Genomic DNA, 24,300 nt, shown 5'->3' with positions numbered 1-24,300 from the left:
CTTACTATGCTTTGAAATTCACTGAAAGGCTATAGGATCTCATAGTTGTCAAGAGTGGGCTGAAAGCAGAGTTCACTTTAGATAGAACATTATCTACATTAAGAGTCCCTTCCCATCATTAATAAGATTGCTATAGATATAGAAATACTACTTGTGTAGTCATGCTCTGATTCCTAAAATAGGCCCTTGCACTTTGTGATGGCTTTTATTTTTAGAGTACTTTACAACTAAAAAGTAACAACAGACCATTGTTTAAAGAAGAAATAGAAATCTTTTATTTGTTTCAGAGCAGGGACAAGCAAACTATAGCCCATAGGCCAAATCTAGCCTGTGGCCTATTTTTTATAGCCTGTAAGCTTAGCATGGTTTTTACATTTTCAAACAGTTGGGGCAAAATCAAAAAAAGAGTACTTCGGCATTCCATGGTGGCTCAGCAATAACAAACCTGACCAGTATCCATGGGTTCGATCCCTAACTTTGTTCAGTAGGTTAACGACCTGGCATTGCTGTAAGCTGTGGTGTAGATCACAGATACGGCTTGGATCCCGCAATGCTGTGGCTGTGGTGTAGGCCAGCAGTAACAGCTCCGATTCGACCCTTCAGGGGGACCTTCATATGCTACAGGTGCAGTCTTAAAAAAAAAAATTAGAGTGCTTTGTGACAAGTAGCAATTAAATGAAATTATAATTTTAATTGTCCATAAATAAAGTTTTATCAAAACACAGACATGTCCATTCATTTATGTGTTGACTGAATGCTTCCTGCTATAAAAGGCAGAATGGGATAATTGGAACAGAGACTATGCGGCCTGAAGAAGCTAAACCTTGTACTGTCTGGCCCTTTAAAGAAAAAGTTTGCCAACCCCTGTTCTGGAATTACTAACATCATATCCCTGCCACTCAATTGCCAGTAAATTGTAAGGTACAGGGAAGGATAAATTAAATTGAGTTGAGTATGGAAAGGGGAAGAGAATGAAAAATAAAATGTCATTTTTTTATATCGAAATTAATTATTTAAAAATATCCTTCCCAACTTTTGACTATGACCATTTGAGAAGCAGTGGAAAATGGGTGGGGGAGAACAGGTAAAAGAAATTAATTACATAAGAGTTATCACTTGGTAAAAAAAGAGACAAATGTATAGAAGAAAAAAGTTGCAAAAGAGACCAAGTAAGCCACATACATTCTTTCAGTTAATGCTTTTTGGAGCAACAGGGTTGTACACCAGTGACAAATTAATTGCTGCTAGCATTTCAACTGCTTTTCCTAGTGTTTTGTTTAAAAAGTAAATACTGTGTAAAAACAGTATATATAATTGACTCATATTTTTAGATACTTTGTTAAGTAGAAAATTAAAATGTAAACTTACTATTTAATTATAGATAGAATTTCATATCACCCTACCTCTCTTATTTTTCATGTTGAATAGAACTTAATATAGAACTGACCTTGAATTTTATTCGCGTTTAGTTGATGTACCAAAAAAAAAAAAAGAGACAAATTCTTTGATAGGGAGATCTTATTACAACTAGAGACCCTAAGGAAATCACTTTTTATCATACATTTATTGTGTTGATAGTCATTAAGATTTGTACAAATAAAATTTCAAATTTTGTTTGTATTAAAAATCATAAATTTTATCTATTTGCTTTAGCTATTTTATCTTTTTAAAATCTTTGCTAGTAAGGCACTATGTTATAACTTTATATTTTAATTATTCTCTGACTTTTTATAGGTGTGTTTGAGCAGAGGAAAATTATTAGTTGAAAAAGCTATCAAGGACCATGTAAGTAGGAAATTTAAAAATTCACACTGTATGTTTTGTTACTAAAAACTAAAGTGAAAAATAGAGATATTCTTGGAGTTCCTGTCATGGCATAGTGGAAACGAAACTGACTAGGAACCAGGATGTCAAGGGTTCGATCCCTGACCTCACTCAGTGGATTAAGCTCCATGTTACTGTGAGCTATAGTGTAGGTCACAGATGTGGCTCAGATCTGGCATTGCTGAGGCTCTGGTGTAGGCTGGCAGCTGTACCTTTGATTAGACCCTTAGCTTGGGAACCTCCATATGCCACGGGTGCAGCCCTGAAAAGTCAAAAAAAAAAGAAGAGAGAGAGAGATGTTCTTAAAACTTTTTCCTTATTTTTATTTTTATTTTTTTATTTTATTTTATTTTTTTTTTTTTGGTCTTTTTGCCTTTTCTAGGGCCACACCCATGGCATATGAAGGTTCCCAGGCTAGGGCTCTAATCGCAGCTGTAGCTGCCAAGCCTACAGCCACAGCCACAGCAACACAGAATCCAAGCCAAGTCTGCAACCTATACCACAGCTCACCGAGCAAGGCCAGGGATCAAACCCACAACCTCATGGTTCTTAGTTGGATTCAGTAACCACTGAGCCACGATGGGAACTCCCCTTATTTTTAATTATCAGCATGTACCTCATTTTATAAAGAACAAAATCTGCTTTTCATGAAGAAACGTCTTTATTTTTTTATGTGATTTTTTTAAATTATAGTTGATTTACAGTGCATGTATCTTATTTTATAAAGAAAAAATCTGCTTTTCATTAAGAAACATCTTTATTTTTTTCTTTGTGTGATCTTTCTTTTTTTTTAATTATAGTTGATTTATAGTGTTGTACCAATTTCAGCTGTTCCTGCAAAGGAACCCAGTCATACATATATATACATTCCCTTTTTATGTTATCTTCCATAAGAAGTATCTCCGTCTTGTGGCCTTTTAAAATATTACTGGACACTTCCGAAGTTTGTGGCATTTTTTTGTGTTTTTAAATGAAATAATTTCCTAAAAGTTCCCTTGTGGCACAGCGAGTTAAGGATCTGGTGTTGCCACAGCTGTGGCACAGGATCAGTCCCTGGCCGCAGAACGTCCACATGCTGCAGGTGCGGCCACAAAAAAAATAATCTCCTGAAACTTAACTGTAAGGCTGCAGGGTACATCCATTAATTGTCAAGAATATGGGAATATGTTAAATAGGAATGATTTCAGAAATTCCAGAAGAAAAAACTAATGTCCTCATTGCTTTTGTAACTGTATAGGTAGGATCTGTTTTGCATAACCATATCAGTGACATTAAGCTTCAAATGATATTTTTAATATAGTTCATTTAAAATATTAATTTCCTAGAACAATTATCAGGTTTTAGGTTTGTTGGTTTGTTTGTTTTGCAGGATTTTATTCCTTCAAATAGTATATTATCAAATGCCTTATCATGGGGAGTAAAAATTCTTCATATTGATGGTAAGGATTTTATTATTGTTTTTTGACAATATTTGTTACAAGTATCTATCTCTGACCTAATTTTAGATAGTGAGAATGCTGATAGGAAGATTGTAATTCTTTCATCTGAATTTAGTACAATTATAAGAAAATATCAGTGTTTAACTCCAAAGGTAAAAATGCTAATCTTAAACCCTTCTTTTTTTCAATAAAGATATTAGGTATTACATTGAACAAAAGAAAAAAGAATTATATCTCCTCAAGAAATCAAGCACTTCTCTAAGAGATGTGGTATGTTATTTTCCTTAATTTTTAAACAAATTGAAGAAAATGATGAAGCTTGGGGTTTTTATTGTTTCTTTTCTTTTTTTTTTTACTTTGTCTTTTTAGGGCCACACCCACAGCATATGGAGGGTCCCAGGCTAGGGGTCGAATTGGAGCTGTAGCCCCCGGCTTACCCCACAGCCACAGCAACGCAGGATCTGAGCCACATCTGCGACCTACACCACAGATCATGGCAACACCAAATCCCTAACCCACTGAACATGGCCAGGGATCAAACCTGTGTCCTCCTGGTTACTAGTCTGGTTCATTAACCACTGAGCCATGATAGGAACTCCAGTTTTGTTTTGTTTTGTTTTTTGCCTTCTTCTAGGACCGCTCCTGCGGCATGTGGAGGTTTCCAGGCTAGGGGTCTAATCAGAGCTGTAGCCACCAGCCTCCACCAGAGACACAGCAACTCGGGATCCAAGCCACGTCTGCAACCTACACCACAGCTCATGACACCAGATCCTTAACCCACTGAGCAAGGCCAGGGATCAACCCGAAATCTCATGGTTCCTAGTCAGATTCGTTAACCACTGAGCCACAACGGGAACTCCAGGAACTCCAGTTTTTATTTATCTGTAAAATTTTTTTTGCCAAGTGGAAAACATTATTGCCAGGTTATCTTGGGAGGTAATCCTCTGTACTGTATGCATGTTTCTATTGAGTAAATTGTTGTGTGTCATTTAAGTTTAGAATTTACTCATGAGGTAAAAGTTGTTCCAGGAATGGAAGCATAGATTTGTTTTCTTCTTTGGTTGCTACTGCAACCAAAAGAATAAATACATTTGTTCATTCTGCAGGAGATCACCACAATTAACATATTGCATGAGAAGCTCCTAATGTGTATAATATATTCCTTTGGGAACACAGGAAATAGACTTTCCAACTGCTCTGTAAATCCTGTCATATAGTGTAACTGCCTAGCCTGACCTCAGAGATTTGTTGAACAGGTACAGTGGACATTGCTGTCTGTTAGACCTAATGTTCCCTTATCTTCAGTTTCTTCCTTTTACTCACTTCCTCCTTAAAGCCTCAATATAGAATCTTATCTTTTTTGTCCTTTAAAACAAATGCAGTAAGAATTCCCTTGACCTCACATCCCTACCCCTATTATTCAATCTTTATATCATTTATATGTCTCATATTTCTACTTTTACATTTCCCATTCATTCTTCAACTTATGAGGTACAAAACTACTGACCAGTTTGGCAAATCGAATGTACATTTTTTTAAAGCCAGTCATATTGTTTCTGTCATCAGCAACCTCTTTGCTTTCTTATGGTTCTCATATTGGAGAACATTCTTTTGTGGTCTGCTTTTTCTTCACTCAGTCCTTAAATAACTAGAATCTTAAAGGAAAATAAAGTTTATAGAAGAGTGTACATGAAGACATGAAGCCATAAGTAGGATGGCACGTTTTGGAAGTTTTCTCTACTATAATACAACCTGATCTTTGAGTGGGAAAGTGACAGAAAATGAAACTAGAAAAATTAGCAAGTTCAGATAGGACTTTGCATGCTACATAAAGGAGTTGGATTTTATTTTGAAGGGTTTGGGACATTATTGAGAGGTAATTAATAGAGTAACTTGGTTGGATCAGTATTTTGGAAAGATCCCGTGGTTGCCAGTTGAACAGTAGCTTTTGAACTCTCTTGAACACAATTTTTAATAAACCATGACTACCGTGTATATGCATGTTATATACAAATATTTATAAAGGTTTTTTAAATTTGTAAAAATTATATTGAAACATAGTTGATTTACAGTATTATGTTAGTTTCAGGTGTATAGCATAGTGATTCAGTATTTTTTCAGATTATATTCTGTTACAGATTATTACAAGATAATGGGTATAATTCCCTGTACCATACAGTATATCCTTTTGCTTACTGTTTTATATGTAGTAGTTTGTATCTGTTAATCCCATACCCATAATTTGTCCCTCCTCCCCTCTCTCTCCACAAGTTTTCTATATTTGTGAGTCTTTTCCTGTTTTGCACATATAGTCATTTGTATTCTTTTGAGAGTCTGTTTTAGCCTCTAAAAAGTCTATAAGTTAGACCATATAGTCTTTTTCTGACTTCATTCTTTTGAATTTCACCATTTTAATAAGTTCGCATTTCTATAAGCATTAACAATTTGCAGAAAGCCACAAATGATTTACCTTAGTATTTGGCTAAAACCGTTAATACTTTGTTTGAATGTCTCATTTGCAAGTAAAAAATTTTGAAGGGGCTATATCCAAATCTTTGCAGAGTGATAGCTGGCTATTCCTTATGAAATGTGCCGTATACCATATAAATTACCTCTGCTGCACTTCGTGGATTTTTGAATTATATATAGAAATGTGTATAAAAATTTAAAGTCGCAAGGACATTGATGTACTTGAATACATACACATCATGTCTGTCTGTAAACATATATATAAGTTTTATGAAACCATACTTACCTTTAAAGTGATACATGCCCATAATTTTTTTTTTCCTTCTATCCACGACATTCAGCAGCTTGATGTGGGACCTCAGATCTCAGTTTCCAGACCAGAGCCTGAACCTGGGCCACAGCAGTGAAAATGCCAAATCCTAACCACTAGACACCAGGGAACTCCTGCCTCTATTTATGTAGTAGTCTTTTTTCATTGATTTTACAACCTAATAGGACATAGTACACAGTTTAAAAAATATTCTGAGATATTAAGACTGTAACATGGGAGAAATGTTGAAGACCTGCTTAAGGTGGTAACAGAAGGAAAGATCAGTGAAGATTTGGAGGATACTTATTAACAGGTTTTAGTGCCTAACTAGTGCCATGAAGACCCAGGTCCTGTTTTTTGTTTTTTTCAACACTGTTTTGTTTACACACATAACAAACTGTTAATTCAGTATTCGACAAATACTCAGTGCCCATTATGTGTCAGGCAGTTAGGAGTATTTGCCCTCATGAAAGAAGAAAAACAGTAAAAAGCTATGACAAATAGTTGCAAAACAGTACTTTTCTCCCAAAACAAAAAGGAAAGGAATACCAAATAACTCCATAATTTAGGATGTCCATCTTGATTCCAAGATGTGAAGTTTTTCTGCATGTGAGAAAAATGTGAAAAATTTTTGGTTTTCCAACTACTAAAGCATAAAACGTTTAATAAAGATGGATTTATGTGTCTTGAATGACATATATAAATCTTATGCACACTAAATAATATATGTAAATTTTAAGACATTAATTAGATTCTCTTGTTAGTATGTATCTTTAAAAAAAAAAATTGGATAAATACATTTTGCTCCAATACATTTAAACTGCTTTGAGGGTTTTTTTCGCCCTCAATTTACCTAAAACTTATTTTGTTGAGTATTTTTATATATGTGTGCATGAGGAATTTGGTCTACTTTTTCTCCTAATGTCTGTGGTCTTAGTGTCAGGGCAGTGCTGTTGTCATAAAATGAAATGAACTGAGATGTATTTCCACTGTTTTTTCTAGACAGATTTTTTTTTAATCAGATGTATTTCTTAAATGTTTGGCAGAATTTACTAGCATTGCTGTCCAGGGCCTGGAATTATTTTTGTTGGAAAATTAGAGGAAACTAAGGGTTTTTTTCAAATGTACTTTGGTAGTTTGTGTTTTCAAGGAACTCGTTTTGTCAGAATTGTTTGATGAAAAACTGTAATACTCACTTATTAAGCTTTTGGTTAGCCCGGCTAGAGTTTTATCAGTTTTGTTCATCTTTTTGAAGAAATTGCTCTGCTATAAGCATCCTTTAAACTCTGCTGTAGTTGCGTCAAACACATTTTATGTTGGATTTGTCTGTTTTGCACAGACTCTTTTAGAGCAGCTGTAGGTTCTATCTGAATAGTAAGTACAGATAATTTCCATATTCCCTGTGCCTCCAAATACACACAACCCCCCATCATTCCCACAGTGGTGTATTCATTACTAATTGATGACTCTTTATTGATAAGTCATCATCACTCAGAGTCATAGTTTACATTCATGTTAGCTCTTGGTGGTATACATTTTATGGGTTTGGACAAATGTATAGTGACATGTATCCACCATGGCAGTATCATACAAAATAGCTTCAATGTCCAAAAACCCTCCATGTTTTATCTATTCATTCTTTTCTCCCCTACTTATCTCTGGCAACTACTAATCATTTTACTATCATCATAGTTCTAGCTTTTCCAGAATACCATATAGTTGGAATCATAGAGTAGCCTTTTCAGATTGTCTTCTTCGCTTAGTAATTAAGGCATTTAAAAGTTCTTCTATATCTTTTTGTCACTTGAAAGCTCCTTTCTTTTTATTGCTGAATATTCCATTGTCTGTGCCACAGTTTACCCATTTACCTTCTGAAAGACATCTTGATTGCATTCAAGTTTTGACAGTTAAGGATAAATTATGGGTATAAACATCCATGTGCAGGTTTTTTTTTTTTTTTTTTACAAAGTACTTTTTATTTATTTTATTTATTTATTTTTGTCTTTTTGCTATTTCTTGGGCCGCTCCCACGGCATATGGAGGTTCCCAGGCTAGGGGTCAAATTGGAGCTGTAGCCACTAGCCTACACCAGAGCCACAGCAACGCGGGATCCGAGCCATGTCTGCAACCTACACCACAGCTCATGGCAACGCCGGATCCTTTAACCCACTGAGCAAGGGCAGGGACCGAACCCGCAACCTCATGGTTCCTAGTCGGATTTGTTACCCACTGCAGGTTTTTGTATGGACCTAACTTTTCACCTCATTTGGAGCATGGGTGCTGTATTGTATAGTAAGTGTATGTTTAGTTATGTTAGAAACGACCAACTTTTCCTTCAAAATGGCTGTGCCATTTTGCATTCCCACCAGCAATAAATGAGAATTCCTGTTGCTGTTTAGATTTTCATTCTGTTAAAAATATTTAAGAATTTTTCATGACTTATCCTTGATAATCCTTGAGGGTTATATGAAATTATATCATTTGTTTTCAAATAATTTCATATTTTTCAGATATCTATTAATGATTACTGTTTTCATTTTTATATTACTGTTTTAAGCAGAGCACATACTTTGCAAGAGTTCAGTTCTCTTCAGCTTGTCAGGATTGTTTTAATATCCAGAATGTAATTTATCTTAGTGCAAGTTCCATGCGCACCTGAAAAAAAAAGTGTACATTCTGCTGTTACTGGGTGAAATGTTTTAAAGATGTCAAATAGGTCAAGTTGGACGGTAGTGTCACTCAAGTCGTAGGTATCCATACTGATTTTCTATCTTGTTCTATTACTGAGAAAGGGGGGAGTATTGAAGTTTCCAAATGTAATTGCGAGTTAGTATATTTTTCCTTCCATTTCTATTATAGTTTTTCATTTGTAAATTTTGAGCCTTGTTAGCTGTGTGCACATCTAGTATTCTTATGTCTTTTTGGTGAATTAGCCTTGGAGTTAAGTTTGACACTTAAGAGAATTAGGGGAGCTCCTATCATAGCTCAGTGGAAACAAATCTGACTAGCATCCATGAGGACACAGGTTCGATCCCTGGCCTTGCTCAGTGGGTTAAGGATTTGGCATTGCCATGAGCTATGGTATAGGTCGCATACCTGGCTCAGACCTTGCGTTGCTGTGGCCAGCAGCTACAGCTCTGATTCGTCCCCTAGCCTGGAACCTCCATATGCCATGGGTGTCGCCCTAAAAAGACCAAAAAAAAAAACAGGGAATTAGGGATCCCCTTCTCCAGCCTGCTACACTCCCTGCAGTTTGCCCTCCACTCTCCAGCCTACAGTGGCCCTTTTCCTAGTTCCTTTGGTCAGAGAATCAGAGTTTCTCAATTTTAGCTGTATATGGCACCTGTACAACTGCAGTTTTGTAACTAGGGCCCGCTCTCAAGTCAAAAGTATCTGGAGAAAAGAGGAGTTCCCGTCGTGGCACAGTGGTTAACGAATCCGACTAGGAACCATGAGGTTGCGGGTTCGGTCCCTGCCCTTGCTCAGTGGGTTAACGATCCGGCCTTGCTGTGAGCTGTGGTGTAGGTTGCAGACGTGGCTCGGATCCCGCGTTGCTGTGGCTCTGGCGTAGGCCGGTGGCTACAGCTCCGATTCAACCCCTAGCCTGGGAACCTCCATATGCCGCAGGAGCGGCCCAAGAAATAACAATAACAACAACAACAAAAAAGACACACACAAAAAAAAAAGTATCTGGAGAAAAGAAAGGAATAATACAGGGATTCCCTTCATACTTTCTGGACTTCAGGAGCTTCCTTCCTAGTTCTTTGAAGCTAGAAAAATGAGGTTTGTATAGGAGTAATAGCCACTGGCTTTGCTATTGCTGTCAATCCCATGACTGAAGGTCCATCTTTAAGGAAGCATTACAAGAGAAAAAGGGGTGAGGAGAATGTAAAATATACCCCCTTAAAGGTAGCATCTCCAAGTTTTAACTTCCTTCTGCAATATGCCTGCTTTTCTTTACTTTTATTCCTCAAGTATTTGCTTATGGAATTTTGTCCAAGTTTTTATTATATTTAGTGGGGGTTTCACCATATAGACATAGTCCATCCTGACTGGAATTGACTGATAATTTTAATGATTCCTTTGTTGAACTTACCATAAAGGTTTTGCTGAATATCAAGGGCATGAAAATTACTTTCATGACTTTTTTTTTTCTTTTTTTTTTGGCTTTTTAGGGCCGCACTTTGTGGCACATGGAGGTTCCCAGGCTAGGGGTTGAATCGGAGCTATATCTGCCAGCCTACACCACAGCCACAGCAATGCAGGACCGAGCCACGTCTGCGACCTACACCACAGCTCATAGCAATGCTGGATCCTTCACCCACTGAGAGAGGCCAATTTGAACCCAAATTCATTTCCGCCGCACCATGACAGGAACTCCTTATGACTATTTTTATTAGTTAATCATGCCTTTTCCCTATTTGTTGCTTTTTTTCCTCTGAAGACAAAGACAACTATAGCTAGAATGCAAGGTATTTTGGGGGTGTATTATAAAAATGAGCTTGTATTACTAAGTTCCATACCAGTGGTTAAGATCTTTGATTTTTGAATGATCACTATTTCCTTTCATTTCTTTGGTGTGCTGATTTTTAAAAGCAACTTTTTCCTCTTTTTTTACCCCATGAAACTACTATAATCATCCTTCATTTATATAGTTCTTCTCCTATATGATTTTTTAATCTTGAGGATATTAAACAGTTGCTGTTTTGACTGTATTTTCAAGCTCAATATTTTCAGTACTTTTTTTTTTTTTTTTTAGGGGAAAAGAGTAGGTGTTGGTGCACAGAAAGGAAGAAGTAAGTATTTTGATTTCTTCAAACGTGTTTGTTTTGCTTTTAGAAAAGAGAACAAATCATATAAAAATCTTCCTTAAAAATCATGTAATGAACTCTTTAAATGACTTTTTCAGTAGTTAGTAGCCCTTCTAAGTAAATCAATTTTATTATAAGAATATTTCTCAGGAGTTCCCGTCGTGGCACAGTGGTTAACGAATCCAACTAGGAACCATGAAGTTTTGGGTTCAATCCCTGGCCTTGCTTGGTGGGTTAAGAATCTGGCATCACCATGAGCTGTGGTGTAGGTGGAAGATGCAGCTCGGATCCCGTGTTGCTGTGGCTCTGGTGTAGGCTGGCCGTTACAGCTCCGGTTACACCCCTAGCCTGGGAATCTCCATATGCCATGGGAAGCAGCCCTAGAAAAGGCAAAAAGACAAAAAAAAAAGAATATTTTTCAGTGTGAAATAGTTATATATTTGTTTTATTACACATTTAAAAGTTCTAGCGGTGATTATAATTGCTACTGTAAATTTGTTTTGAAGTGATGAACATAAATGATGCTTTGAGATATTTGTAGTAGGTAGTGATATGAAAATGTTTGAATTGGTGTCAAAATTAAAAGCACTGCTAATACTACTATGATCCTGTTCTTAAGTACAAAATTGAAGGAAATGTTAAGTTTCAGTTAGAGATAGTGAAAATAAAAGTTAATTTTTTTTTTCCTATTCTAGCTCAAAATCCTCTTGAATTCTATTCACAGATCTTTTGGAAGATCCATTCAGTTTAAGAATCTCAGAATACAGAGCTTCTGTTATTTTGGAAATGGACTAATAATTGTAAAATACATTACCTAAGGCTTAAAACTTCAAATTGATATGAAATAGATAATGGATACATAGTTGGATTCTTTTAGCCAGAGTAGTTTTGTTTTAAAAGTTTATGGATTTCTAAGTATCTAATACCATGTTTTAAATATTTTCAAGCAGGTGGACTCAAAAAGCCTTTTGTAAAGGTGGAAGATATGAGCCAGTAAGTATCTAAATTCAATCTCTATGATTTAGATAGAATATTAAAGGAGAAAATCTAAGCCGTTTCCACTAATACTATTAGGTCCCCTTATGTTAGATTTATATACTAATAGGCACGTGGCACAGTTTCAGAAAGTAGGGTTAGATAATTAGATAACAATAACATAATAATATTAGATAATAATAGATCATCATCTACTTTAGAGCAGTTAAGAGACCAACTCATTTTTCATTATTTCAAGTAACCATTCTCTGGCTAAATGCAGCAGCATATCATTTTGAACTACTACTTAAAACACTGCATCTACATTTGTGAAAAAGAAATACTAGTCACTACATGGAAATACAAAATATGAGTGTAATATCTATTTGGTAGTTTTCCTAAACTCATTCTGAATTTTTATGGAATAATCTTAATGAAGACTATAAATATAAGTAAATTATTTTGGCATGGGAGAATTAGCTTTCTTTCTGTTGACATTCCACTTAACGCATTTAGACACGTCATTAATTCTCTTGGTTACTTACTGTAAGTGACAGATATGTTGAATGCTTTTTATGAGATGTGTTACTGTGAGGTAAAAAAAATATTAAAATTAGGCCTAGAAAAGGCATCAGTAAGTGGAAAGACATCCCATGTTCATGGATTGGAAGACTTCATTTTTTTTTTTTTTTAATTTTGTCTTTGTAGCACCATACCCACAGCATATGGAGGTTCCCAAGCTAGGGGTTGAATCAGAGCTACAGCTGCCAGCCTACACCACAGCCACAGCCACATGGGAACCGAGCCATGTCTGAGACCTAGACCACAGTTCATGGCAATGCCAGATCCTTAACCCACTGAGTGAGGCCAGGGATCAAACCTGCATCCTTATGGATACTAGTCAGATTTGTTTTCCGCTGAGCCATGATGGGAACTCCGGAAGCCTTCATATTTTTAAGATGTCAGTACTACCAAAGTGAATCTTTAGAGTCAGTGCACTCCCTATCAAAATTGCAATGACTTTTTTTGCAGAATGAGAAAAATCCATCCTAAAATTCATATGGAATCTCAAGGGACCCTTAACAAATACTATTGTAAAATTAGATATCCACAGGCCAAAGAATGAAGTTGGACCTTTATACAAAATATAAAAATAACTCAAAATGGATCAAAGACATAGAACTGTTGAAAAAAAAAATACAGGGGGAAGCTTTATGACACTGGGTTTGTTTTGTTTGCCTGTGGTTTTAGGGCCACATCTACAGCATATGGAAGTTCCCAGGCTAGGAGTCGAAATTTGGATGCCAGCTTTCACCACAGCCATAGATAGCAGTGCCAGATCAGAGCCATGTGTGCAACCTACACTGCAGCTCACAGCAACACTGGATCCTAAACCCACTAAGCAAGGCCAGGGATGGAACCCTCATCCTCATGGGTACTGGTCGGGTTTGTTAACGCTGAGCCACAATGGGAACTCCATGAAACTGGATTTGGCAGTGATTTCTTGGATATGACACTAAAAGCAGAAGCAAAAAGAGATAAAAGATCCAAATTGGACTGTATCAGAATTACAAACTTCTGTTCCCAAAGGACACAACACAGTGAAAAGGCAACCCACACAGAATGGAAAAAGATAGTTGCAAATCATGTATCTAATAAGATGTTAATGTAAAGTACTCAGCAACAGAAAATCAATTAAAAAATGGGCAAAGGACTGACATTTCACCCAGGATATACAAATTGCCAACAAGCAGGTAAAAAGATGTTCAGCATCACTTAATCATCAGAGAAAGACAAATCAAATCCACAGTGAGAAATCTATCTCATAACCATAAGGACGGCTACTATTTTAAACAGAAAATAAGTGTTGGTGAGGATGTGGAGATAATGGAACTCTTGTGCACTCTTGGGATTATAAAGTAGCGTAACTATGTAGAGTCCTCGAACTTTTTGAACTGCCGTAATATCCAGTAATTGCACTTGTGGGTATATATCCAAAAGAACTGAAAGCAAAAAAAGAAAGAAAGGTTTTGAAGAAATACTTTGCACATGCATGTTCATAGCAGCACTACTCACAACAGCCAAGAGGCAGAAGCAACCCAAATATTGATCAATAAATGAATGGATGTGGTATACATACAATGGAATATTATTCAACTCTAAAAAGGAATGAGGAGTTCCCATCATGGCGCAGGGGTAAACGAATCCGACTAGGAACCATGAGGTTGCAGGTTCGATCCCTGGCTTTGCTCAGTGGGTTAAGGATCCGGCACTGCCATGAGCTGTGATGTAGGTCACAGACGCGGCTCAGATCTGGCGTGGCTGTGGCTGTGGTGTAGGCCGGCAGCAACAGTTCCAATTAGACCCTAGCCTGGGAACCTCCATATGCTGCAGGTGCGGCCCTCAAAAGACAAAATACAAAAAAAATAAAAAGGAATGAAATTTTGTACATGCCACTACATGGATGAACCTTGAAGACCTTATGCTAAATGAAATAAGAGGAAAATAGTAATGATCCCATCTAATGTATCTAAAATAGTCAAATTCATAGAGACAGGGTAGAATGGTAGAAGTCAGGGACTGGCAGGGAAGTGAGACAGGGAATTAGTGTTTCATGGGTACAGAGTTTTAGCTTTGAAAGATGAAAATAACTCTAGAGATGGATAGTGTTAATGGCTGCAAAACATTGTGAATATACTTAGTACAACTGATCTGTGCACATAATGATTAAGGTACTAAATTTTATGTAATATTACCACACATTTTTGGTTGTTGTTTGTTGGTTTGTTTTTTGGCTGCACCCATGGCATAAATAAGTTTCCGGGCCAGGGATTGAATCCGTGCCTCAGTTGCGACCTTTACCACAGCTGTGGCAACCCTGGCCCCCCAACACCCCAACCCAATGGAGTTCTCTTGTGGCACAGAAAGTTAAGAATCCAGCCTCATTGCTGTAGCAGCTCAGGTTCGATCCCTGGCACAGGAACTTCCACATGCCACGGTGTGCCCCCCGTCCCCGGCAGCCGCCCAAAAAAAAGGATGTAGAAATTGAGAAGGGAACACTTACTGATTTCTATTGTTTATTTCAGATTCTAGATGAAGTACATGATTTTGAGATTAAGATTTCAAACGTGTTTTATTTCATCATAAAGATTCTCATGTATTTGTCTTTTTATTCTTTTAGGCTTTATAGGCCATTCTATCTTCAGCTGACCAATATGCCTTTTATAAATTATTCTGTTCAGAAGCCCTCAAGTCCTTTTGATGCAGATAAACCACCTAACACCCAAAAGCAAACTCAGGTTAAGCTAAGGTTAGTTTAACCTTCAAGTAATTTATCTTTTTAAACAAATATTTAAAGTAGTTCATTTTATGGATGATACGTTTTTCTTGATCACTACTGTGGTTTCCTCTCCTGTATTATTTTTAATGCCCCTTTGCTAGAGTTAAAATCTGAATCTCTTTTTAAGTGCATGACATTTAGACACTTTAGATTGGGGGGGGAGGTGAGAATATTTGCAAATGATTAAAATATGTTAAGTGATCCAAAATGTTCTCCAAAATAATCATTACATTCTCAACAAAGCAAATGAGTTTGCGTCTCAATTTCTTAAAAAGAAAAATGGTTAAAAATATTATTTTATATAAATCTCTGCAAATTGTGGCACATTTTGTATGATAGTTGAGGATTGTAAATTTTTAAAAATGATTCTTTGGAGTTCCCATTGTGGCTCAGCAGGTTAAGAATCCAGCTGGTATCCATGAGGATGAGGGTTCGATCCCTGTTCTTTGTTCAGTGGGTTAAGGATCCAGCCTTGGCATGAGCTGTGGTGTAGGTCACAGACACGGCTCGGATCCCAAGTTGCTGTGGCCGTGGCGTAGGCCAGGAGCTACAGATCCAATTCAACCCCTAGCCTGGGAACCTCCATATGCCACAGGCGTGGCCCTAAAAAGGTCAAAAAAAAAAAAAAGAGAGTCTGATATTGCCACAAGCCGTGGCGTAAGTCACACATGCGGCTCAGATCTAGCAATGCTGTGGCTATGGTATAGGCCAGCACCTGCAGCTGCAATTTGACCCATAGCCTGGGAACTTCCATGTGCCACAGGTGTGGCCCTTAAAAATCTAAGAATAATTCCCTGTGTTGGAGCTTCCTTGTGCAGCAGGTTAAAGATATAGTGTGGTCATTGCTGTAGCGCAGGTTTAATCCCTGATCCAAGGAATTTCTACATCCTGCAGGTGTGGCCCAAAAAAATTAATTCCTTTTATTCAGCAGTTAATCTTTTGCCATATATTTCTATCAGAATCCAAACAGATGGTGATAAATGTGGTGGAGTCCCAGTTCAACTCCAGTTGAAAGAGAAGAAGAAAAAAGGATACTGTGAATGTTGCTTGCAGAAATATGAAGATCTTGACAGTGTAAATGTGTTTTTTTTTTTTTGTCTTTTTGCCTTTTCTTTGGCCGCTCCCGCGGCATATGGAAGTTCCCAGGCTAGGGGTCCAATCAGAGCTGTAGCCACCGGCCTACGCCAGAGCCACAGCAACACGGGATCCGAGCCGCGTCTGCAACCTACACCACAGCTCACAGCAACGCCAGATCGTTAACCCACTGAGCAAGGGCAGGGATCGAACCCGCAACCTCATGGTTCCTAGTCGGATTCGTTAACCACTGTGCCACAACGGGAACTCCCAAATGTGATTTTTGTATTTAAGGGGTTGATATCTCTAAAACTATGAATAATTTGTTAAATTTTAGTTTCGTGTGTGTGTGTGTGTGTGTGTTTTAGGGCCTAGAAACTGCCAGGCTAGAGATCAAATTGGAACTGCAGCTGCCAGCCTACACCATAGCCACAGCAATGCAGGATCCAAGCCTCATCTGTGACCTGTACCACAGGTCATGGCAATGCCAGATACTTAACCCAGTGAGTGGGGCCAGGGATCGTTCCTGCATCCTCATGGATACTAGTCAGGTTCATTACCACTAAGTCACAATGAAACTCCTTAGCTTATTTTTTTGATTGTGGTTTACAGCTTGGTAACTATTAAGTAGTAGAAACTTCTTCTGATAGAATTACATTTTTTTAAGAACCCAAAGTGGGGAACATATATATTGAAAAATCATTTTTATCCATTAACATTTATTGAGCACCTACTAGGTATTGACAGTCACTGCTTTGAGGTGAATAGCATTGAAGAAGAGATCAATCCCCAACCCTTGTGAAGATTATATTCTGTGGAAAGGGAGAAGTAGGTAACCAAGTGACTTACTAATGGGAGGATGAGAGAGTTCTTTGAAATAGTAGAAAGAGAAATAGAATAGTTGAAAGTATAAATAGGATGAAAAGAAGGTTTTAAAGTTAGGAACAGTTATGATTTGTATATTAATAAAAAGAGCAAGAGCTTTGGATCCAGGCTGCCCAGGTTTGAATCTCTGTGACCTTGAACAGTACACCCTGGCACTGTGTTAGTTGTTTGTGTGAATTGTTAATTTCTGTAATAGTAAATAGGTTGGTGCTTGGTTTTGGTTGAAGATGTTGGGAAAGTTGAGAAAAAAATATTTGAATATATCTGATTCATAAACTACTTCTCTTCATACTTCTAAATTGATTTTGTTTTATAACCCATATTAGTGGTTTCTGTCAGTTTTTTGTGTTTGGTTTATGTAATAAAGGAGAAAAATACAGTTAAATTTATTTTTAATTAGAAGCTAAACTTTCTAAGAAATTTGTGCCCTTCCAAGAAATCATTTCTAAAATAGATCCTGAAATTTTACTCTGCTGTTGCAGTTGAATAATCCAGAAAGGATTTTTTGGATTATCTATCCTTAATATCACTTCATAGATCCAAGTCTGATGCTTAGAGAATGTTGGGGCTAAAAATCAAGCTGGATCACTGGTTATTAACACAAAGCAGAAAATTAATGAAAGTAGAGATTGGGTTGATATTTTTAAGTTTTCTTTACAGGTTTTCATGTATATGTTTCCTACTAAGAATAGAGAAAATATTTAGTTTTTTGAATCTTAGATTCACAGTGATTCATTTGCACCTGTATCAAGGGATTCATTTAACAAATCTGATCATGTGAGATTAAGCAACAAACAAGCCAGATATATTTCCTACTCTTATACCATCTTATAATCTGACACAAATTAGATATGAAACATGTATTTGCAAGTGGGATGAAAAATGAAGTATAAAGTGCAGTGGTAATAAATATAATGAGGGTACTTAATGTAGAATGAGGGACAAGGGAGGATCAACTGAGAAAGTGACATTTAAATCAAGACTTTAAGGAATCAGAGTTCCTATTTAGCTCAGCGGTAACAAACCTGCCTAGCATCCATGAGGATGCACGGCTGATCCCTAACCTCACTCAGTGGGTTAAGGATCTGGCATTGCTGTGAGCTATGGTGTAGGTCACAGACATGGCTCGGATCCTGCATTCCTGTGGCTGTGGTGTAGGCCAGCAGCTACACCTAGGTTCATCCCCTAGCTTGGGAACCTCTATATGCCCCAGGTGCAGTCCTGAAAAAAAAAAAAAGAAAGAAGACTTAAAAGAATGATTAAAAAGAGCTGGTGGAGGAAGATCAGTGATGTCTCTAGAGCTCTGGGACACAGGTTCAATCAGATCTGATCCCTCACCTGGGGATTCCATATGCCTCTAGGCAGCCAAAAAACAAAAGAGCTGGTGGAGGCAGAGAGAAACTACAGAGAGCTGGAAATTGTTTTTCTCAATTCATTTCAGTAAATTATTTTTCTTTCCAAGAACATGAATAAACAAAATCTGAACTCAGCAAAGTTAACATTTCATTTCTCATTCATTTGAACATTACTGGACACATGTATATGGTAAGTTTTGCAGTCAGGGAAGGAATACATATATATTCTAGAAGACATTTTTATAATCACTGAAGAATTTAGTTTGGGAATTAAAACCAAATTATCAAAAGTTAAAATTATGCAAAAGTAAGGAAACAAAATGAGGTTCTCCCATGATCACCTGGATACAGAATTCTGGCTACAATTCCCTGATCAGCAGATAGACAAATGATAGAATTAGCTTGGAAATTCCACCAATACAGAAGAAACTTTTTCTTCCTGTGAGTTTTACCCCAGTACACTGAGCTTGTTTACTTTTGTTCTTCACCACCCTTAAGATGAAGAAAAATATCAGTACTCTGTTATATGCACTGGGTAATACAGATCATTTATTTGCTTTTTTTATACTTCACAGCATTAGTTGTACTTCATTTGTTTAATTTACCTTGTAGATTCTTGTTTTGAATTCTTGTATGTAAAATTATAATATTTGATTTATTTAATATTTTATAAGCCCTACCTTACATGGTAATTGTCCAAGGATAAAAATAAAGTTGTAAAGGGAAAAGTGCTTTCAGAAATATTAGCCAACTCTAAATGCAACTGTTTCTCTCCATCTTTATACTCATTTTCTGATGTAGCTATTCATGTTCTGATATAGCTCACTCATTTTCACTTCTGTTGAAACTACAAATTAGTACTTGACTTTTCTCATTGAAAAATGGAAGACTGGAGTTCCTGCCATGGCACAGTGGGAACGAATCCAACTAGGAACCATGAGGTTGCGCGTTCAATCCCTGGCCTCACTCAGTGGGTTAAGAATCTGGCGTTGCCATGAGCTGTGGTGTAGGTCACAGACAAGGGCTCGGATCCCACATTGCTGTGGCTCTGGCGTAGACCAGCAGCAACAGCTCCAATTAGACCCCTAGCTGGGAACCTCAATATGCCATGGGTGTGGCCCTAAAAAGACAAAAATAATATGTGTGTGTGTGTGTGTGTATATAAACTCTAAATGCTAAATGTTTCTCTTGTTTTTCTCCATCTTTATGTTTTCTGATGTAGCTCATTCATTTTCACTTCCATTGAAACTACAAATTAGTTCTTTTCTCATTGAAAATGGAAGACTGGAGTTCCTGCTGTGGCGCAGTGGAAATGAATCTGACTACGAACCATGAGGTTTCACATTGGATCCCTGGCCTCGCTCAGTGGGTTAAGGATCCAGCATTGCTGTGAGCTGTGGTGTAGGTCACAGACACAGCTCAGATCCCACACTGTGGCTGTGGCAAAGGCCAGCAGCTGTATTTCCGATTAGGCCCCTAGCCTGGGAACCTCCATATTGCCGCAGGTTCAGCCCTAAAAAACAAAAAAATAAGAAAAATGGAAGACTGAAAACCAAAGTAGTTGTGTTTTCTCAGAAAGTTACTTTTATTCTGCTTAAGTTCTGGTAAAGGATTTTTTGAAGTAGTTATTAGAAACTTAATTTTAAGGGCCTGAAAATAGTAGAAAACCTGAACAAAAATGTATCTGTTACTTTTAAGATATAATTTTAATGATGTATATATATATATACTTCTTTATTTTAGCATCTTCTAAGTGAGCAACACAGAAACTTTGCCCAGAGTAATCACTATCAAGTTGTTGATGACATTGTATCTAAGTTAGTTTTTGACTTTGTGGAATATGAAAGGGACACGCCTAAAAAGAAAAGGTAATATCAACCCCATTTTTAAATTTTACAAGAATATTAAACTGTTTTATTAAACTAAAAATCCAAAGTTTTCTGTTTGTAGAAGGATATAAATATGGTTAAGGATTACTTCTTTCCTCTCCCCTTCCTCCTCCACTACCAAAAATGCTTACCTTAGATTAATTATAAAGTTTTGCTCTTAACATTATAGTCTAAAGAGGAGTTGGCATATTCTAAAGAACCATATAGTAAGTATTTTGGGCTTTGTGAGCCACAAGATCTCTATTGCTCCTACTCAGCTTTGCCAGTACAATGAAAGCAGCCATAGACAATATGTAAATGAATGGATGTAGCTATATTCTGATTAAACTTTATTTTAAAAATAGAAGACTAGATTTGGCCAACATACTGTATAGTTTGTCCCTCTTGGACTAAAAAAGCTAGAATTTTTAGTCAATCTTTAGGGACTTTTAAGAAACCTCCCACTTCTGTCATCTTTATACTTTGACTAGATATTTCTGCCTAAGCTCTAGTTGCTGATAATATTTATTAAAGATACTGACAGGACTTTTAAGTGTGAATACAGTACTGTTCAGTATACAGTAATTGTACATTGTCAAAAAGAGCCTTGATAAAATTATTTCCATAAATCTAAAATAAAAAGAAATACTTTCGGAGTTCTCATTGTGGCTCAGCAAGTTAAGAACCTGACACACTATCTGTGAGGATGCAGTTTCAATCCCCGGCTTCTCTCTTAACCCGTGGTTAGGGATCTGGTGTTGCCACAAGCTGCAGCATAGGTTGTGGATATGGCTTGGATCCCACATTGCTGTATCTGTGGCACAGCTGGCAGATCCAGCAGTGATTTGAACCCTAGCTTGGGAATTTCCATATGCCGCAGGTGTGGCCATAAAAAGAAAAAAGGAAAAATTTTTAAAAGCAGAAAAAAATGCTTTCATATAGACATACTCTAGAATTGGTAATAAGTCACTAGGTTATTTAGTCTTTATATGTTTTTAGACCAATTGTAAGGCATACAGATGATTACAAAATATGATACCAAGCTATAGCTTCTGAAAACTTGCTGGAAAGTTTTTTGGCTGTATCTAGGTAAAACAACACCTAAACTGCATATTTTTGTAACATTAAGAATGCTTGTTCATGACTGATTTTTTTTTTTTTTGCTTTTCTAGAGCTGCACTCACAGCATATGGAGGTTCCCAGGCTATGGGTCGAATCAGCTATAGTTGCCAGCCTACGCCAGAGCCACAGCAACTCAGGATCCAAGCTGCGTCTGCGACCTACACCACAGCTCACAGTGAGGCCAGGGATCGAATCCACAACCTAATAATTCTTAGTCATATTCGTTAACCACTGAGCCACAATGGGAACTCCCTCATGACTGATTTAATATGATATTTGGAGAGGAAGTATATTTCCAACTATTAAAACTTATACATGCTACTGTAAGAATTTAGAATTCCCTAAAAATTCATTCTGTAGCAAAGTTCTAAACTACTTAAATATAAACTGGTTATTCCTTAATTATCTTATTTGCACAATTTTCATCTCTATAGGCAGTCACCTAAACATCTCTAGACTTTAAAGGAGAGTGTAGTGTTTACATTTTTTATCCTTCACTGGTTCAAGAGGAATCAAGTGAAAGTATCAACAAAATAAATAGAAAAGGAACATGCTGGTTTTGTAGGGGCAGGTGGATTTCGGTATTTTTCTTTGTTATCTGTGATATGTAGAACATAAAACATAGCCGTGATTTCTATTTATAAGTAATATAGGATTGTCTAATATGAACTAGCATCCCAAGGATATTAAGAGGCTTCATGAAGAAGAGGATTTCAGGTCAAATATGTGTGTGAAACTTAAGGATTACTAACTTAACCTCTTTGGAAGTATAAAGACAGGAAGTTTCTGACTCACTGGTAGTGAATCATTTAAATATCCATTTCTGCCTTAGGTTTCCCAATAAATACTCAATATTCATATGCTAAGTAAAATGAAGAGACAAAATTAATGTAAATCAAAGCATATACAGTTTGAAAATTTTCAGGATAATGAAAAAATGAGCAGACCCAATCAATCCCTTTACTATCAAAGTAGTTTTATATACCAAATACAAGATACTGCTTACCTCTGGGAGGAAGGGGAAGATGTAGATGAAAAGTGGTACACTGTAGTTTTCATCTGTATCTGTAAAGTTTATTCTTTTAAAAACATGTAAAGTAAATTTGGCTAAATATTGAATTCTATATTTTTGTTATGTTTTCTAAGTTGAAGTTTTGTAGAAGTTTTACAATATTTTTACTAATTTAAAAAACTTGATACCAACTATTTTTTTTGTTTTTTCTTCTAAAGAATAAAATACAGTGTTGGATCCCTTTCTCCTATTACTACAAATTTTCCAAAAAAGTCTGAACCTAAAAAAAAGCTGGAAGTGCAACATAATTCTCATAAAGATTCCAGGGAAAATAACATACAGGTGATGGAGCAGAGTTTCCTACATAAAGAAACCCTGGAACCTGAAAGAAGGTTTGTGTCTACCTCAGAACACGTCCCTCACCCTTCAAGTGAATTGAGAGGACTTGAGAAAACATCTAATAAATGTTCCATGTTAAATCCAGCTGAAAATGATATAAAACAAAATTTTACACCTCTACCCCCACATAAAAGTAAAAAGGAATGCATTCTTGATGTTTCTGAACAGAAATTAATTATAAATGAAAAGGACTTAGAAGAAGTAAAGGTAGATCACCGTCCGTGTAGGCCACAGATATCTATACAAGTTTCTAATTTCAATACGCATAATACTACATCTCAGCCAAAACAAAAGTCAGACACTGTGCTCCTTCCAGCAAAGGATCTGAAGGAAAAGGACTTTCATTCAGTATTTTGTCATGATTCTGATCTATTAGGAGTAAACAGTTCACAGGAGCACCTAACAATTCAGGCAAAGACTCCATCCCAAAGCCCTCCTGAGGAACCCAATGCATGTGACATCAAGAATATGGATAGCTTACCTTCTGGTAAAATCCATCGGAAAGTGAAAATATTATTAGGAAGAAATAAAAAGGAAAATCTGGAACCAAATGTGGAGTTAAATAAGAAAAGAACTGAATGTCTTACTACACAGGAAGAAAACAGAATTTGTAGCTCACCACTGCAGTCTCTACGGGACTTATTTCAGACTAGTGAAGAGAAGTCAGAATTTTTGGGTTTCACAAGCTACACTGAAAAGAGTGGTATATGTGATGTTTTAGATATTTGGGAAGAGGAAAATTCAAATCTGTTATCAATGTTTTTCTCTTCCCCTTCAACTTCAACATTTACTGGCTTTTAGACTTAAAAATACATACCTTTCAGAAGCAATGAAGATCAAATTCTTGAAATTTTTATAAATATGTATAAAAATTCTTAAGCTTTGGAGCAGCTTGCCAATTTTGTTTACAGAACCAAATGTAAATATTAACAATAAAAGTGATGTTTGCATTTTTCTACAGAATTAAATACCTATTATAGAAAAATTGTAGAATAAACGTGGCTTATTTTACATACTATGTTCATAATTGTTTCCTAAGAATTATTATGAATACTAAGTTTGCTTTATGTTAAGTTATAACTAATTTCAGGTCAAAATTTGAGAATATCAAAATTTAGCATTATAGGAATTCCCACTGTGCACAATGGGTTAATGATCTGGCTTGTCTCTTTGAAGACACCAATTTGATCCCTGGCCTGGCACAGTGGGTTAAGGGTCCAAAGTTGCTGCAGCTGTGGCATGGGTTGCAGCTCCAGCTCGATTCAGTCCCTGCCCAGGAACTTCCATATACCTGTGGGGGTGGCCAAAAGAGAACAAAACAAAATTTAGCATTATAAATTTAGATATTCTAGTTATATCTGTCAGATTTCCATGAGAACATAAAAGCATTGCCAAAAAAGCCTAATTTTTATTCAGA

General features: G+C 36.6%; 1 protein-coding gene across 4 annotated transcripts in view; it reads left to right on the top strand.

Annotated features, from left to right (window-relative positions):
• DBF4 (DBF4 zinc finger) overlaps positions 1-23,897 on the top strand; it is a 31,737-nt gene extending 7,840 nt beyond the window's left edge. For 2 of the 4 annotated variants that reach the window (XM_047752122.1, XM_047752121.1), the window contains 9 exons: positions 1,735-1,785; positions 3,194-3,263; positions 3,457-3,533; positions 10,802-10,838; positions 11,801-11,846; positions 15,010-15,138; positions 16,128-16,242; positions 20,226-20,350; positions 22,703-23,897. In XM_047752122.1, coding sequence (XP_047608078.1) covers positions 1,735-1,785; positions 3,194-3,263; positions 3,457-3,533; positions 10,802-10,838; positions 11,801-11,846; positions 15,010-15,138; positions 16,128-16,242; positions 20,226-20,350; positions 22,703-23,684 — 1,632 coding nt within the window. In that variant the 3' untranslated portion in view covers positions 23,685-23,897. Of the gene's footprint in view, positions 1-1,734; positions 1,786-3,193; positions 3,264-3,456; positions 3,534-10,801; positions 10,839-11,800; positions 11,847-15,009; positions 15,139-16,127; positions 16,243-20,225; positions 20,351-22,702 lie in introns of those variants that run through there. The other 2 variants (XM_047752123.1, XM_047752124.1) reach the window with 2 other exon arrangements.
• Positions 23,898-24,300: the final 403 nt, after the last annotated feature.

The sequence above is a fragment of the Phacochoerus africanus genome, chromosome 11 (genome assembly GCF_016906955.1).
Source record: "Phacochoerus africanus isolate WHEZ1 chromosome 11, ROS_Pafr_v1, whole genome shotgun sequence".
In the NCBI taxonomy this organism is placed as follows: Eukaryota; Metazoa; Chordata; class Mammalia; order Artiodactyla; family Suidae; genus Phacochoerus; species Phacochoerus africanus.
Note: the sequence above shows the minus strand (reverse complement) of the source record. Positions and strands in the feature narration are given on the sequence as shown.